The 14,415-nt window shown below is 37.5% G+C and overlaps 1 protein-coding gene across 4 annotated transcripts in view; it reads right to left on the reverse strand.

Moving 5' to 3' along the window:
• AP2B1 (adaptor related protein complex 2 subunit beta 1) overlaps window positions 1-14,415 on the reverse strand; it is a 132,261-nt gene that overhangs the window by 40,926 nt on the left and 76,920 nt on the right. For 3 of the 4 annotated variants that reach the window (XM_064378463.1, XM_064378464.1, XM_064378466.1), the window contains exons 15-17: window positions 8,539-8,580; window positions 7,542-7,688; window positions 5,372-5,517 (exon numbers count right to left, since the gene is read on the reverse strand). In XM_064378463.1, coding sequence (XP_064234533.1) covers window positions 5,372-5,517; window positions 7,542-7,688; window positions 8,539-8,580 — 335 coding nt within the window. The remainder of the gene's footprint in view (window positions 1-5,371; window positions 5,518-7,541; window positions 7,689-8,538; window positions 8,581-14,415) is intronic. The other variant, XM_064378465.1, reaches the window with a different exon arrangement.

The following is a 14,415-nucleotide window of genomic DNA, read 5'->3' on the forward strand; positions in this document are numbered from 1 at the left end:
CTGGGAGGCGAAGGTTGCACTGAGCCGAGATCGCACCACTGCACTCCAACCTAGGCAACAAGAGTGAAACTGCATCTCAAAAAAAACAGTTTATACAGGTACTCTTTCAAGAGTTAGAATGCTAAAGAAATATTTTCCTTTTCCTAGATAAACTACACCTTAGAGTACCAAATTGTAATAATGAAATGATCTTGAGAATTCACATCGCTCATTTAGGGATAATAGTTATAGGGCAAAAAACCATTTAAGTCTTTTGATTCATCAAAACTCTGTCATTAAATCAATATTGGGAAACATGGCAGCAACACAGTTCCAAATCTTCCAAGTGCTCATCTGAGAAACAAAAGAGGAAACAAAGAACGGGAAAAAAGTCCCTAAAAAACAATAATTTCACCTTCTCCAAAACTATTAGTTGAAGAAAGCTTATCACAGAACTGGTGAGATGCTCTGGTGATACACTAGGGAGGCACAAGTTCAGAGGAAACCAGCAGTAGTAGCAGGTCTTAGAGACTGACCGCAAATATCCATTCTTAGAAGACAGCCCTATTCCCAAGGTAGACCAAGATAAACAGGAGTAACATATGAACAAGACTGAAAAAAAAAAAAAAGGTGGAAAAGTCCCCAGGGGTCCCTCGAGATGAAAGAGCTAAAAAAGCACCACCTTCTAAAGAGAAAATAAGCATGATAGAAGACAGAGCTTCCTTAAAAGACAGGGCTTGAGGCAGAGAACAGCCCTCTGGAATCAAGTTAGGTTCAGAGAGGCTAAGGAGTTGTGGCTACACCAAATCAAAGAAGGAATCGTTCTTCAGGAGCAAAGTCTAAAAAACTACCATGCCTAACTTCCTCTTCTATAGAAATTTCATAATAGCTAGTCCTGCAAATTCCAACTCATTCAAATATGAGTATCAAAATGGTAAAAACACAGCAACTATTCAAAGCACTATTATAAAAAGTGGAAAGACAGCAGTACAACTTCCTTAATGACAAACAAAACATAATTGAAAAAAAAAAACAATGCTAGCTACCAAGGAAGACCACATAACGGTAAATGGTAAAGGGAGCCAATCCAATTCAGGAAAGAAATAGTAAGAAAAATAGATCATGTCAGAAATGAAGACTAAATATACCATGAACATAGATGTAAAAAAATTTTTGCCAATGAACTCCATCAATACACACAAAAAAGACAACACATCCTAACCAAGTAGGATTTATCCCAGGAATGCAAGGTTGGTCTAACATTTGAAAAATCAACTGATGTAATCCATCATATTAATGGACTAAAAAAGTTCACATAATCATCTCAGTAAATGCAAAAGAAGCATCTGGCAAAATTTAATACCCATTCATAACAAAACTCAGAAAACCAGAGATAGAACATGAGAAATCTATGGCTAATATCACACTTAATGATGAAAGACTGAATTCTTCTACCAATGAATTAGAACACTTTTCTTAGCACTCCCGCTCAACATTTACTGGAGGTCCTGTTAGTACAATCAGGCAAGAAGAAGAAATAAAAGGCATAAGATTGAATAGAACAAGATAAAACTGTTTCTGTTCATAAATAACATGATTTATTTATGTAGTAAAACTATAAGGAATTTACAAAATGGCTACTAGAAAGAAAAAGCAAGTTTAACAAAGCTGCAGGAGACAAGTTCAACATAAAAATCAATTCTATTTCTATATACTAGCAACAATAAAAAATTAAAACAAAAAGTACTATTTACTGCCAGCCGCAGTGGGTCACACCTGCAATCCCACCTAGCACATTGGGAAGCCAAGGGTGAGAGGATCACCTGAGGTCAGGAGTTCGAGAACAGCCTGGCTAACATGGTGAAACCCCGTCTCTACTAAAAATACAAAAATTAGCTGGGCATGATGGTGGGTGCTTGTAATCCCAGCTACTCGGGAAGCTAAGGGTAGAGAATCGCTTGAACCCAGGAGGTGGAGGTTGCAGTGAGTGGAGATCATATCATTGCATTTTAGCCTGGGTGACAAGAGCAAAACTTGTCCCAAAAACAAAAACAAAAACAAAAAAACCATTTACTGTAACATCAAAAATTTGAAATACTTAAATCTCATAAAAGGTGTGTAAGATTTGTGCATGAAAAATTATAAAACATTGCAAAGAGAAATTAAAGACCTAAATAGAGAGATATACTATGCTAATGGATTAGAAGACTGTTTAGATGTCAATTCTCCCCTAAAATGATCTACATATTCACTGCAATTTCAATAAAAATCTCAGCAATATTTTTGTAGAAACTGACAAGCTGATTCTAAAATTTTCAGGGAAATGTAAAAGACCAAGAATAGCCAAAACAGTTTTGAAAAGAAACAAAGTTGGAGGATTTACACCATCTGATTTCAAGATGACCTATTAGGGAAAAATTTTTACATTGACAATTTACAACATATTTAAAAATGATCTCGTAGGAACAAAAACTATAACACTTATACTTAAAAGCATGCCAAAAAAAATCTTCGTAACCAAGGGGTTAAGCAAAGATTTCTTAGAACACAAAAAGCATAAGCCATAAAAAGAAAAAAAACATAACGAACTTGGCTTTATTGAAAACTTTCAACTGGGTGCGGTGACTCATGCCGGTATTTCCAGCACCTTGGGAGGCCAAGGCAGGAGGACTGCTTGAGCCCAGGACTTTGAGACCAACTGGGGCAACACAGTGGGACCCCGTCTCTATAAAAAATAAAAAAATTAGCTGGGCGTGGTGGTGCACACGTGTAGTACGAACTACTCAGGAGGCTGAGGTGGGAGAATCACTTAAGCCCAGGAGTTCGAGGTACTAGTAAGCCTTGATTATGCCACTGCACTCCAGCCTGGGTGACAGAACAAGACTCTGTCTCAAAACACAACAAAACAAAGCAAAACAAAAATCCTTTTGTTTTTCTGAAGACATTATTAAGAAAAGGCAAGCCACAGACTGGGAAAAAATATTTGCAACAAAGAATTTGCATCCAGAATATGCAAAGAACTTTTACAACTCAATAATAAGACAATCCTCTCTCTCCCCCAAAAAACAACAAAAGGTAAAGATTTAAACAGATACTTAAGCGAAAGATACAAGAATGGCCAATATGTTTATTTAAAAAAAGCTTAAAATTAGCAGCCATTAGGGAAATGCAAATTAAAACGAGACACTACTATACAGCGACAAGAATGGCTAAAATTGGTGAGAATGTGGAATAGCTAGAACTCTCAACCTTACCATATAACCTAGCAATAACATTCCCATTTATTTACCAAGGAAAATCAAAAACATATGTCCAACCAAAGATGTGTACACAAATGTTCATGGCAGCTTTATTATGAAGATGAAACTGAAAACAACCAAACTCCCCCAACTTGTGATCACATCAACAAACTGTGAATTCATCAATGGAGTATTACTTAGCAACAAAAGGAAAATCGACTGATGATATATGTATTTCAAAAGCATTATGCTAATTGAAAGAAACCAGATACAAGATTCCATATTATGTAATTTCATTCATAAAAAATTATAGGAAAGGTACAATTATAGTGACAAAAAGACCGACCTACAAAGAACAAGGAGACACCATAGTAAACCTGGTAAGAAATACAAAGACTAGAAATGAGACAAAGAAAAAAAAAAAAAGAAAACTAAAAGAGAAATAGAATTTGTGATCACCAGCAACTATGAAGTATTTCTGCCAGAAGATCACCCTAAATCTGATTAAATCTATAGATCTGCCTCAAATTTACAGCTAGAATCAGCAAGATTAAGATTGTGGGAAACTCCACACATAAAAGACCTAATTTCTTCTACAGATAAATTCATGGAACAAAACAGAGGAGGAGGAGGAACCTATAGGTTAAAAGGGACTTAAGGCACTTATCAACCAATTACAATGTATGAGACCTTACTAGGACCCTGTTCAGACAGAAACAATACAAAAACATTAGACAACTGTGAAAATCTGAACACGAATTGGATATTTGCTGATATGAATTTGATGATTTTTTTAATGATTAGAGGGAAAAACAGTGTATAAAAGATAAATAAAGAGTCAATAAATGAATAATTGAAAACTCCAAAGAAGAAAAACAAAACAATGGAACAGAACAAAAGATGTTGCAGTGAGCTGCTGAGATCGCCCTACTACACTCCAGCCTGGACAACAGGCGAGATTCCATCTCCCGAAAAAAAAAAAAGGGTGAAGATGAATGTAGACTCTGCATCTGCAGATTTCCTTTATTACAACAACAGATTTCCCCAACAGCCTTGGCCTTTAAATCCAGAGTACAAAAATGTTTCCAAATGATGGGAAATAAATCAGACAGTCACTGATGCAAATTCATGGACAAATTTTATTAAATCTGCTTTAAGGGTCCAATTAGTACTTTTCATATGCAGGGTTAAGAATCCTGTATTTACAAATGAACAGGCCTGCCATTAAGGCTTAGCAGCCAGTTTCCTGAACCATAAAACTGAATAAAATCCACTGATGTTTCAAAAAGAATAAGACATTACTGTTTTACTTCTTCATGTTCTCTTCCTTACTAAGGCAGAGAATTCATTGCTAAAAGGAGGTTGTCAAGATTTATGTGCTTATTCGGTCAGGATCTATACTTCCGTATTTCTGACACCAACCAAATATACTAATTTTTCCCATCAAAATGTGAACTTTCAGTCAGGAGCTTTGTTTGGTTCACTAATCTAGCCCCAGTACCTAGAAATGTCTGGCTCATGCTAATGCTAAACAATGATTTGTTGAACAAATAAATGGATTTCAGTTAAAAATTTGTTTTATCAAAAATGTTCTAATCCTAGAATCCAAGACAGTAAATGAGTTCTGGTTTCTTCGCCCCATTTGGATGAGTTTCCCAACAAAACTCCCTAGGGCCTCCAGAGTTGAAGCTGATAACTGAAAAGACTTGCAAGAGCCAGGGCTCACTCTACATCCAGCATCTGCCAAATATGTGAGGTTTGGTTTTCTTTTTGAGATGGTGTCTCACTCTGTCGCCCAGGCTAGAATGCATTGCTGTGATCTCGGCTTACTGTAACCTCAGCCTCCCAGGTTCAAGGGATTCAACTGCCTCAGCTTCCCAAGTAGCTGCGATTACAGGTGCCCACCACCACGCCCAGCTCATTTTGTATTTTTAGTAGAGACGACAGGGTTTCATCATGTTGGCCAGACTGGTCTCAAACTCCTGAACTCAGGTAATCCACCCGCCTCAGCCTCCCAAAATGCTGGGATTATAGGTGTGAGCCACTGCACCCAGCCCAATATGTGAGTTTTTAACCATTGCTAAATGGAATGTTCTGTTGGATCTAAGGCAAACTATTGTCTCAGCATCAAACTAGGGACTCAGATTTCTTACCTATTCTTGTTAAACTGGATTGCAAAATCTGTCATATGCTGCAGAGCTTTATTGGTGAAGTTCATTTCCATATAGATGTGCCCTTGGCGGTGAGTAAATGTTCCTGAAATCTCCAAGCCTTTAGCCTTTACTGCAGGTAGCCAGACCTGAAACACAGTACAAAGCTTAATAGAACCAGACAAGATTTATCTTGATGCTATGTATTTTTTAACAAAGAACAAATTAAGATTAACAATTAAGTGAACAAATTCACTTCCTTAGGCAATTATCGTAACTTTATACTATAAATATCAAGCCAGTGCAAAAGACTCTGGATAGAGTCTTATTTTCTGAATTTTGAGATCATTCTCAATTATTTAAGAACCAAATAATAATAATTTTTAAAAACCGGTCTTTAAACAACCCTGGCATCTGCTCTATCTTCTGTTCAGCTTGGTTATTTTACTGCTTTTGAGTACTGCTACCAAGAGGAAAAGAGAAATTCCAATGAGTATAATGTGTCTTTCTGTTAGTTTTGGTAAAATAGTTTAAAGAGAAGAAACTGCATCTCTAATGAAAATAGCATGCCTGTAATCTTTGAAATTTTTTTTAATAGTTTCCAACCAAAGCCATTATTAGTAACCTCCTTAAAGGCATTGATCACATCTTATGTACATTTTTAACTTTTGCAATAGTTTGTGGTAAACAGTAATACTCAGATATTGCTCATATAATCTGAATGGCTATTCTCTTTATCTATCTAAATAATTCATAACACACACCTTGGCCCTGGAACCTGTGATACATCTGGCCTATACTAATAAAAAAAAAAAAGATTAAAAAGTTTTAAAAATCAGGAAAGTCATGAGCTGTTCTGACTAGCTAAGACAGAATACCAAAGGATCTGTGAGTGGTGAATAATCATGATAATATACTCAGTCACACTAAAAGAGTGGCAGATGGTGGGGAGGACCAGGCAAAAACCTAAATGTTCATCAACAGAGGAATGATTAACTAAATTACAGTATATCAATTCGGTAGATACACCCATTCAAAAGAATGTGGTAGAGAAAATCCAAGGTGCAAAATAGTTTATCCTATTGACACAGAATGTTCAAAGGATGCAAACATATAGGTATATGCATGATCTTTTTCTTTTGAAAGGACATGACATACAAGAAAGTTAACTGGCTATACATGGGAAATAGGGGCAGGGGGAGACAATTTTCCAACTTACATTTTTATATTATTTATACTGGTCATTTGTAAACATTACTTTTTTGTTAGTAAATGAGTGCATTATATAACTAATAATTAAAAGTCTGAAGATAACATCCAATATGTAAGTAAACCTTACAACAAAGCTACTGAGTTGTGCCAGAACGCTATGGCTCCGTTTTGAATATTTTCAGTTTTGCTATGCAATGTAGTAACTGTACACACTCAGTTATCACAGTTATGACTCCTGGAATGGACAACTGGTCTATATCTCTATAGCAGGGATCCCTCATAAGGAGTCACATGAGTAAGCAGAGAATTCAGGAAGCGACCAGCCAAACTGGTCCTCAGAAAGGCAAGACTATAAAAAGCCTGGCCTAGCCTGGATGGTGGTTTTCCCAAGGGCTCAAATGAGCTTCCTTAACAGGGAGTCTCCCCTCTTGAATTTCAATGTGAGTGACATAAAATAAGGTTAAGGCAAGAAGAGCCCCAATGACACAAACCTAAATCGAAACTCTAAAAAGGTACACAAAAATCCATGAAAACCAAATCTGAGCAATGGCATTCTAGAATCCATATGTAATACCAATGGGAAAAAGGGAATAGGAGAAATGACTTCTCTGTATTTTTTTCTCCTGCTGGTGTACTATATACCATTAGATTTTCACTAGATTGACTTCAATGTTAACAAACTAGACAATATTTCTAAACATGTGAACAAAACTCAAATAATATTTCAAATTTTAAGTCTAATGATAAAAATGTTTAACAAGGATGCTAATGGTGCTTCCTACTGCTAAGTTTGAAGGCACCTTTCATCTTCCTCTTAAGTCCTCCAGAACAAGGGCTCAGACCTTTGATTTATTATCAGTAGAAGTAACACAAATGTTGGAAGTGAAACAATTTGGATCCTATTAAATACTTCAATACTAAATACATTAAGAAAGTATTGCTATGTTAACTCTTTACTTACAGCCTTAGGAGCCACATATCCACCGGGTGCCATGCCTATCCCTGTAGAGAGTTCAAACAGGTCATTCAGTCCACTGCTGACGACAGCAGGTGTAGGTGAAGGAGCAAAGGTTGCAGGCACCGATGATGGGATAAAGGATTGTCCTACCTGCAGGAAAAAAAGGGAGAAGAGGGGAGATTGGGACGAACAGATTAACAGTCCTTAAAATATTGCTATGTATCTTAGAAGTCTGATAAATCGGTAAGAAAATGCCATAATTATAATATTCTTAGAAGTCAAATTAGTATATTCTTCATCTTTTTAATCATGACAGTTATTTTTCATCATTGGTAAGACACACACATTCTTTAGAAGCTTTATCAAGAGAGTACTCCGTAAGATACAGGAACACAGTGATCCAAGATTTTGTGTTTGTTTCCAATTTTAGCTTCCACGATTCTGTGCAAAAGGCCTACAGGTACCCTAAGAAAGGAGGAGTTTGTTTCTATAGAAAGAGGGAGAAGTATCCAGCTTAAACGGCAGTTTGATTTCCACCTGGGTTCAGCAAAGTCTTACTTCCTTTCCCATTTAGGCATAAATATCTAGTAGGAAGCTCTCCTGGGGGAGAAGGATATTCTTACCCCTCTAACTATCTCATTTATGAGGACAGTCTCACTCTGAGTCCAGCTGACCCTCTCAAGTTCTTTCTAGGTGACATGAGGGAATAAGCATTCTTCAGTCAAGATGGAAGGGTCCATTTCCTTTAGCTCTTTAATATCAAAAAGACAAAGATCTCCATAGGCACTGGAACATTAATCCCTAAAGGTGTCTCTACACCACATGGTGCATGACCCCAGCAATTCCAAGTAACCCTAAACTACTTTCTACTCCTCATATACTGTTATAGAGGTTTTGGTGTGCAGTGCAGCAGCAGTGGCTGGTCTGATAATGTGTACATAGGAAAGGCATCAAACAGGGGGCAGCGTTTCCCATGGTGAAAAAAACGGATGGCACTTACTGCCGGACTTCCTCCAATGCCCCCGCCAAGGTCACTGCCAAGCTGAAAGAGAGAAAGGAGAGAGAGGAGAGAGAGGTAGAGTTCATTTAGCTAAATACTAGATGCCCATATAGAATCTGTAAATTGCTCTACCAAGTTGCTGGAAATACATGCCATTCAACTTGTCTCCCAAAGCCTAAAGAAATTCTATATTACAAAGAAATATGTATTGGGGGAACTAAGTGGTGGTAGTGATGGCGTATCGGTTTGGACAAAAGTTGGAAAGAAGCTGGAGCTGGAATATCTCAGGGATGTTTCAGATCCAGTCTTTCCACTGGGGTACACAGGCACAAACCCAAACAAGATTTAGAGAGTTTGCATATTCTAAGCAGCTCTATCCTCAAGCAGTAATGTTTCCAATATGCTTTATTTTTTCTTTAAAAGGAAACTTATGGTGGAGGGCGGTGGGGGCAGGAAGGTGTTGGAAAAGGAAAAGCCAAAAAACAAAACAATTAATGTGCTTTAATTTACAAAACCTGCTGCCCCACTGAAAAGGTAAGAACCAAACTAGTACTGAGCTGCAATTTCAAGCTGCAAAAATTATAGGTGGAACAGAAGTGATTTTTAGAGTTTGGAATGTTTTTAAAAAAGGAATTATCTGGACTAAGTAGGAAGTGGGGAAGCACACAATGCTTCAAATCTCTTTCACAGTCAATTCTACTAAGGAGAAGTATGATTTATTTGGAGTAGATCATTTTAAAAGGCTGCTAAGCATTAGAGAATTAGACTAACTGAATTACTTAGCTGACAAGAAAATAACTCCACATGGTCTTAGTCTTGCTTTTTTTCTCAGGATTCTGATAGACATAATTGACCCCGAAGTTGGTCTTCCATGACAAAAACATTAAGGAACTCAAGCTGAAAACAGGTGGCATACAGGCAATGTAAAAACACACATAAACACAACTAGTGGAGCTGTTTAAAAAGCAAAATCTACTTTTTTGCTACAGTTCCACATTTGTTTCCTCTGTAGTTCTCACTGCGCATCAAAAAAACCTCCATGAATCATCAAATGCATTGTCTGCTCTAGATACATTCTGCTTTATTGTCATTTAGTGGTAGAACCCTTGTAGATCATTGAGCTGTAGCTATGTTAAAAACCAAAATTATTTTGTATCTTTAGGATTAGGGAAAGAGGATTTATCTTCTCAATGAACAGAGAGTAGGTATATAAAATGGCGTTCTCAAAAATCTAAAAATTAATCTTAAATATTAAAAAATAGTGAGGACTACAACAAAGTTCTGTTTAAATCATGACAGAAAATAATAACCCTGGTAGGTGCTTCATAGCTGGCATTAGCAAGCATGCTTTGCAGTAAACTACAGAGCACTCCAAACCAGAGCTAATATTTCCAGAATCTGATTCCTGAAGACTACTTAATGGTTGCACAGGGGATGAAAACCACATACTTAAGCAAATAAAAAGGCCATCCCAAAACCAAGAATTTGAATAACTGGAAAAGCGTGGGAGGAAATAGAAAAGATATTACACATCTGCTTTCTCCCTAGTTCTATAACGGCACACAACTCCAGCATGACATCTGAAGTTCCTTTTATTCAAACAAAACGCTTACCTAACATTTACTGGATGCAAAGCATTACAAGGAACATAAAGATGCTAGGCAATGAGAGGACTACATAGATAAGAATGAGGCTTTGCAAACTAGCAGGAGAAATAAAACATGAATGCAAAACCATACAGAATATACTAAAGCAAAAAGGAAAGTTCTGAAGGGAAGAACCTCTCTCTGGCTGAAGGAATGAAGTGAAGCTTCAAAGGGGTGTTAGTGTGGGATTATAACGGGAGGGATTATAAAAAGCAAAAATGGGGGAAGGGCATTTCTCAAACAGCATGAGCAAAGGCAGAGAAAGCATAGAAGAATGAAAAGGCCAATTAGACTGGAACACAGGGTTGATAGGTGTTTAAAAAAATACTCATACAAAATAAGTTTGCAGAGGCAGTCTTTAATTTTTAATTTCCCCTTCATAAAAACCTGGAGATTTCTAAGACTAGTATCCAAACTTTCTAAGAATACTAATAACTACATCAATTATGTTTCAGTAAGTATGGTTTCAACCTTGGATACACAATGGAATCAACCATCTGTGTGTGGGGGTTGCAGAGAGTAGGATTTTGGAAGTACTCGCTCCCAGAGATGGTAATTTAATTGTTCTGAGGTGTAGCCTGGACATCAGAATTTTGAAAATCTTCCCCAGTTGATTCTACTGTACAGCCAAAGTTGAAAACACTGCCATTACAGAATTAATTATTTCAAGTTAGACGAAGATTTCATCTGCTCAGAAATGACTTTGGAACTTCTGAATAAAAAGGAAGTCAGAATTTGAGCAGAGGGGAAAACCCATGGAAAGGATTCTACAAAAAATGTTTCATTTGTCCTGATATCCTGGGGTGGTTTTCAACTTTCTGATGGGCTTATCCCCTCTTCCCGCAACTATTCTCCCCACTTCTGGCTAGGCTTATAATCCAAGATTGAAAGAGATAGAATTCTTTATGGACCTGGTTGGCACAGAACAGCAAGAAAGAAAAACACATTGGAAAGGAAACCGTAGTTTTGCTAAATTCAATAAAAGGCATTGAGAAAAGGGATTCACGGGTACTGTTTAGACCAAAGGAAAGAAAGCACATTCATAGCCCTTATTTTCTTAGATTTCATTCTTTTTACCTTTGAATGGTACATAAATATTATCTTGGCTGGAAAAGATCTAAAAGTACTGTCCTGCAATGCTGCTTGTCAATTTTATTCAAAACCACGAAGAAACTGAAAAGTAATCTTGACACTCCTTTGTTTATGTTAGGTATATCAGATATAACTCAGCTATAAACAAGAACTCCGACCTGACACAGACAGGGCCCAAAGGATATCAGAGACACAGCCAGGGATACAAAGGTTCACCTAATTGTGCTATGTTCAGAAAGCAAAGGGAAAGGACAATTTCAGTACTGTATATGTTCTCTAACTAGGAAGTCTACAGCTTACCCACACTATTCAGCAACTTCTGAAAAAGATTCTAAGGGAGATTATCCTCCTCTCTGAAACCATGGCAAGGTGACAGCACGATGATGGGTGTGAGTGACTAATAGGGAGATGTTAGCAGGAATGGAAACGAATTACCCAGTGAGCGGCCTCTCTTATTTACAAGTGACAAACAGGATGAAGCAGATATTCCTGAAGAAAAAAAGAAAGCTAGAAAGTTGAACAACTACACAATAAAGTTGCTGTATATCAGAAAAAAATTCACTTTCTTGTTCAGGCTGGTCTCTAACACCTAGGCTCCAGTGATCCTCCTACCTCAGCCTCACAAAGTGCTGGGATTACAGGTGTGAATCGCTGCACCTAGTCTGAGTTTATTGGGAGTCAAGTTCATCTGTCTGTATATACTCTAAGTCTATACTTATCAGGTAGGGTATGAAATCAATCAAATTAGAACTTGTAACATGCTTTGATCCTGATCTTAAGTGTCTAGATACTGTGTCTCTTGGAGGTGTCCACTCCCAGTTGTTCCCAGGATTGCCTTACTGAGGCTGTCATTCCACAAAGAAAATGATGTCAATTATAGTTCAACTAAATCAGATACAGGAAGAAGGGGGAAAGATGCCAACTTCAGGCAAAGAGTATTTCAAATACTGAAAATTGAACAGAATGTTCAAAAGTCTGTAACTGATACCTAAAACCAAATTTTTTGCCAGTGGTGTAACTCCCCAGTGTCCAATCACAGTAGTCCCCCATAATTGTTGTAGTCATTAAATGTCACTGAGAATAACACGAACATTTGTCTACCGTCAAAGAGTGGTCACTTTACCATGTCTGGAGTAATGCTGAGTCGAGCTTGGTTCATGTTAAACTACACAATAATGTGTACTGCACAATAATGTTCAGTAGCCGAACAGAAAACAGGGATTTTATGGTGACTTATTGTAACTTAGGGGCTAAAAAGATTTCAGCATCGTTACATGAGCTCTGCAGAGACAAGCAGAGCCAAAAGTCTCAGAGCAGAGTCTGCATAAAGGCTCAGTTCAGCTATAGATAATGAAAGGAAATGCACTCATCCAATGGCAATATGCTACAACAGCAGAAATACAGAGAAAGAACTCAAGAATGAAGTTATATAAGGAAACGAATCTTCCTGACCCCACAAAAGAAAATTTAAAAAGGAATTTTTTAATTTTCTAAAGCAATATCATCTGAGATAACCATTGAGTGGACTAGGAAAAAACAATCCCACAAATTATCACAATGACTGATCTGGATGTCTGGACAGTCCAAAGTACATCTATTTGCTTCTAAAACTATGGAGGTATCTGAAGACATTCTCTTAACTGCAGGTGTAGATCTTAAGCTCAGACATTTCTATGCTCCTGTTTAGAGCTAGTGTCTCTTTTATTTAATGTTTTCTAGAACTTATGGAATTGAAGAGAATCTAAGGAATGCTCCAAGTCATATAGCTTACCAAGAGTTCTGTTATTCAGGAGCCAAAAAAATGGTGCAAAAATAGTATACAACGATTCCCATCACAAACAATAAAACTTATATTTTTGTAGAGTCATGGTTTCGCCATGTCAAAATCCCATTGGTGTCAAAAATATCAGTGTGTGTCTTTCTATCAGAGTTTAAATTTCAGATGGGACACAGTATCTTGTAGGTTAAAGTATGGTTTTCAGCTACTAGACTGAAAATTTTAATTTGATCTTCAAAAAGCTATTCAAGGCTGGGCATAGTGGCACACACTTGTAATCCCAGCCCTTTGGGAAGCTGAGGCAGGTGGATTGCCTGAGCCCAGGAGCTCAAGTCCAGGCTGAACAACACGGCCAAACCATGACTACAAAAAATACAAAAATTAGCTGGGTGTAGTGATGCACGCCTGTAGTCCCAGCTAGTTTGGAGACTGCGGTGGGAGGATCACCTGGGCCCATGGAGGTCAACGCTGCAGTAAGCCGTGATCGTGCCACTGCATTCTAGCCTGAGTGACAGAGTGAGACTCTGTCTCCAAAAAAAAAAAAAAAAAAAAAAAAATGGCTATTCATTCAAAAAAGCATCATAAAATATAATAAAATTGGTAGAAAGACTGTGTAACCATGAAAAAGCTAATAAACTGATGGCTAAGAGCAGACTTGATAAGGAATAGTATAAATGCATTGAGATCATACAAAAATCATCAGAAGACTCCGTAACTTGGGGTGCGGGGGGAAGGCTTCTACCAGAGGAAGAGTAGGGGAACGTAATGGATCACCTCTTGATGTAAGACAAAAAGTCCTTAGAGTGGCCACGATAGGTCTCTTAGGTCAGACAGAACTCAATGTTGAATACAGTAAAAATTAACAGAAGAACCTCTGCATTCTGCCTCACTTTCTTTCACAGCATTTGCTACCTTACTACATACATACTTATCATTTGTGTCCCCTACCCAAATATAAGCTTGCAAGGGCCATTCTATATGCCTAGTATACAGAATAGAGCCTGACATAGTAAATATTAAGCACTTAAAATATTTATTTATTGAATGAATGAATCATAAATATATAACTAGGGCTACTGGCAGTATTTCCTGGGAGACAATTTTAGGTCATTTTATTAGAGAAAATTATAACCAAAAGGACAAAAGCCTGACAAAACTGTTTACCAACTGGCCTAGAGCACAATACCTGCATCAACGTTGCCAACACATATGAATAGAACCAACCAAGGAAAAAAGATGAACACCCATTAGCCATATGCATGCAGCATGTGCCGGTAGGCCCAGCTACTTGGGAGGCTGGGGTCGGAGGATCACTTGAGCTCAGGAGTTTGAGGTTGCAGTGAGCTCTGATCACACCACTGC

Source organism: Aotus nancymaae, unplaced genomic scaffold (assembly GCF_030222135.1).
Source record: "Aotus nancymaae isolate 86718 unplaced genomic scaffold, 86718_ANA_hifiasm-v0.15.2.pri h1tg000018l, whole genome shotgun sequence".
Classification (NCBI taxonomy): domain Eukaryota; kingdom Metazoa; phylum Chordata; class Mammalia; order Primates; family Aotidae; genus Aotus; species Aotus nancymaae.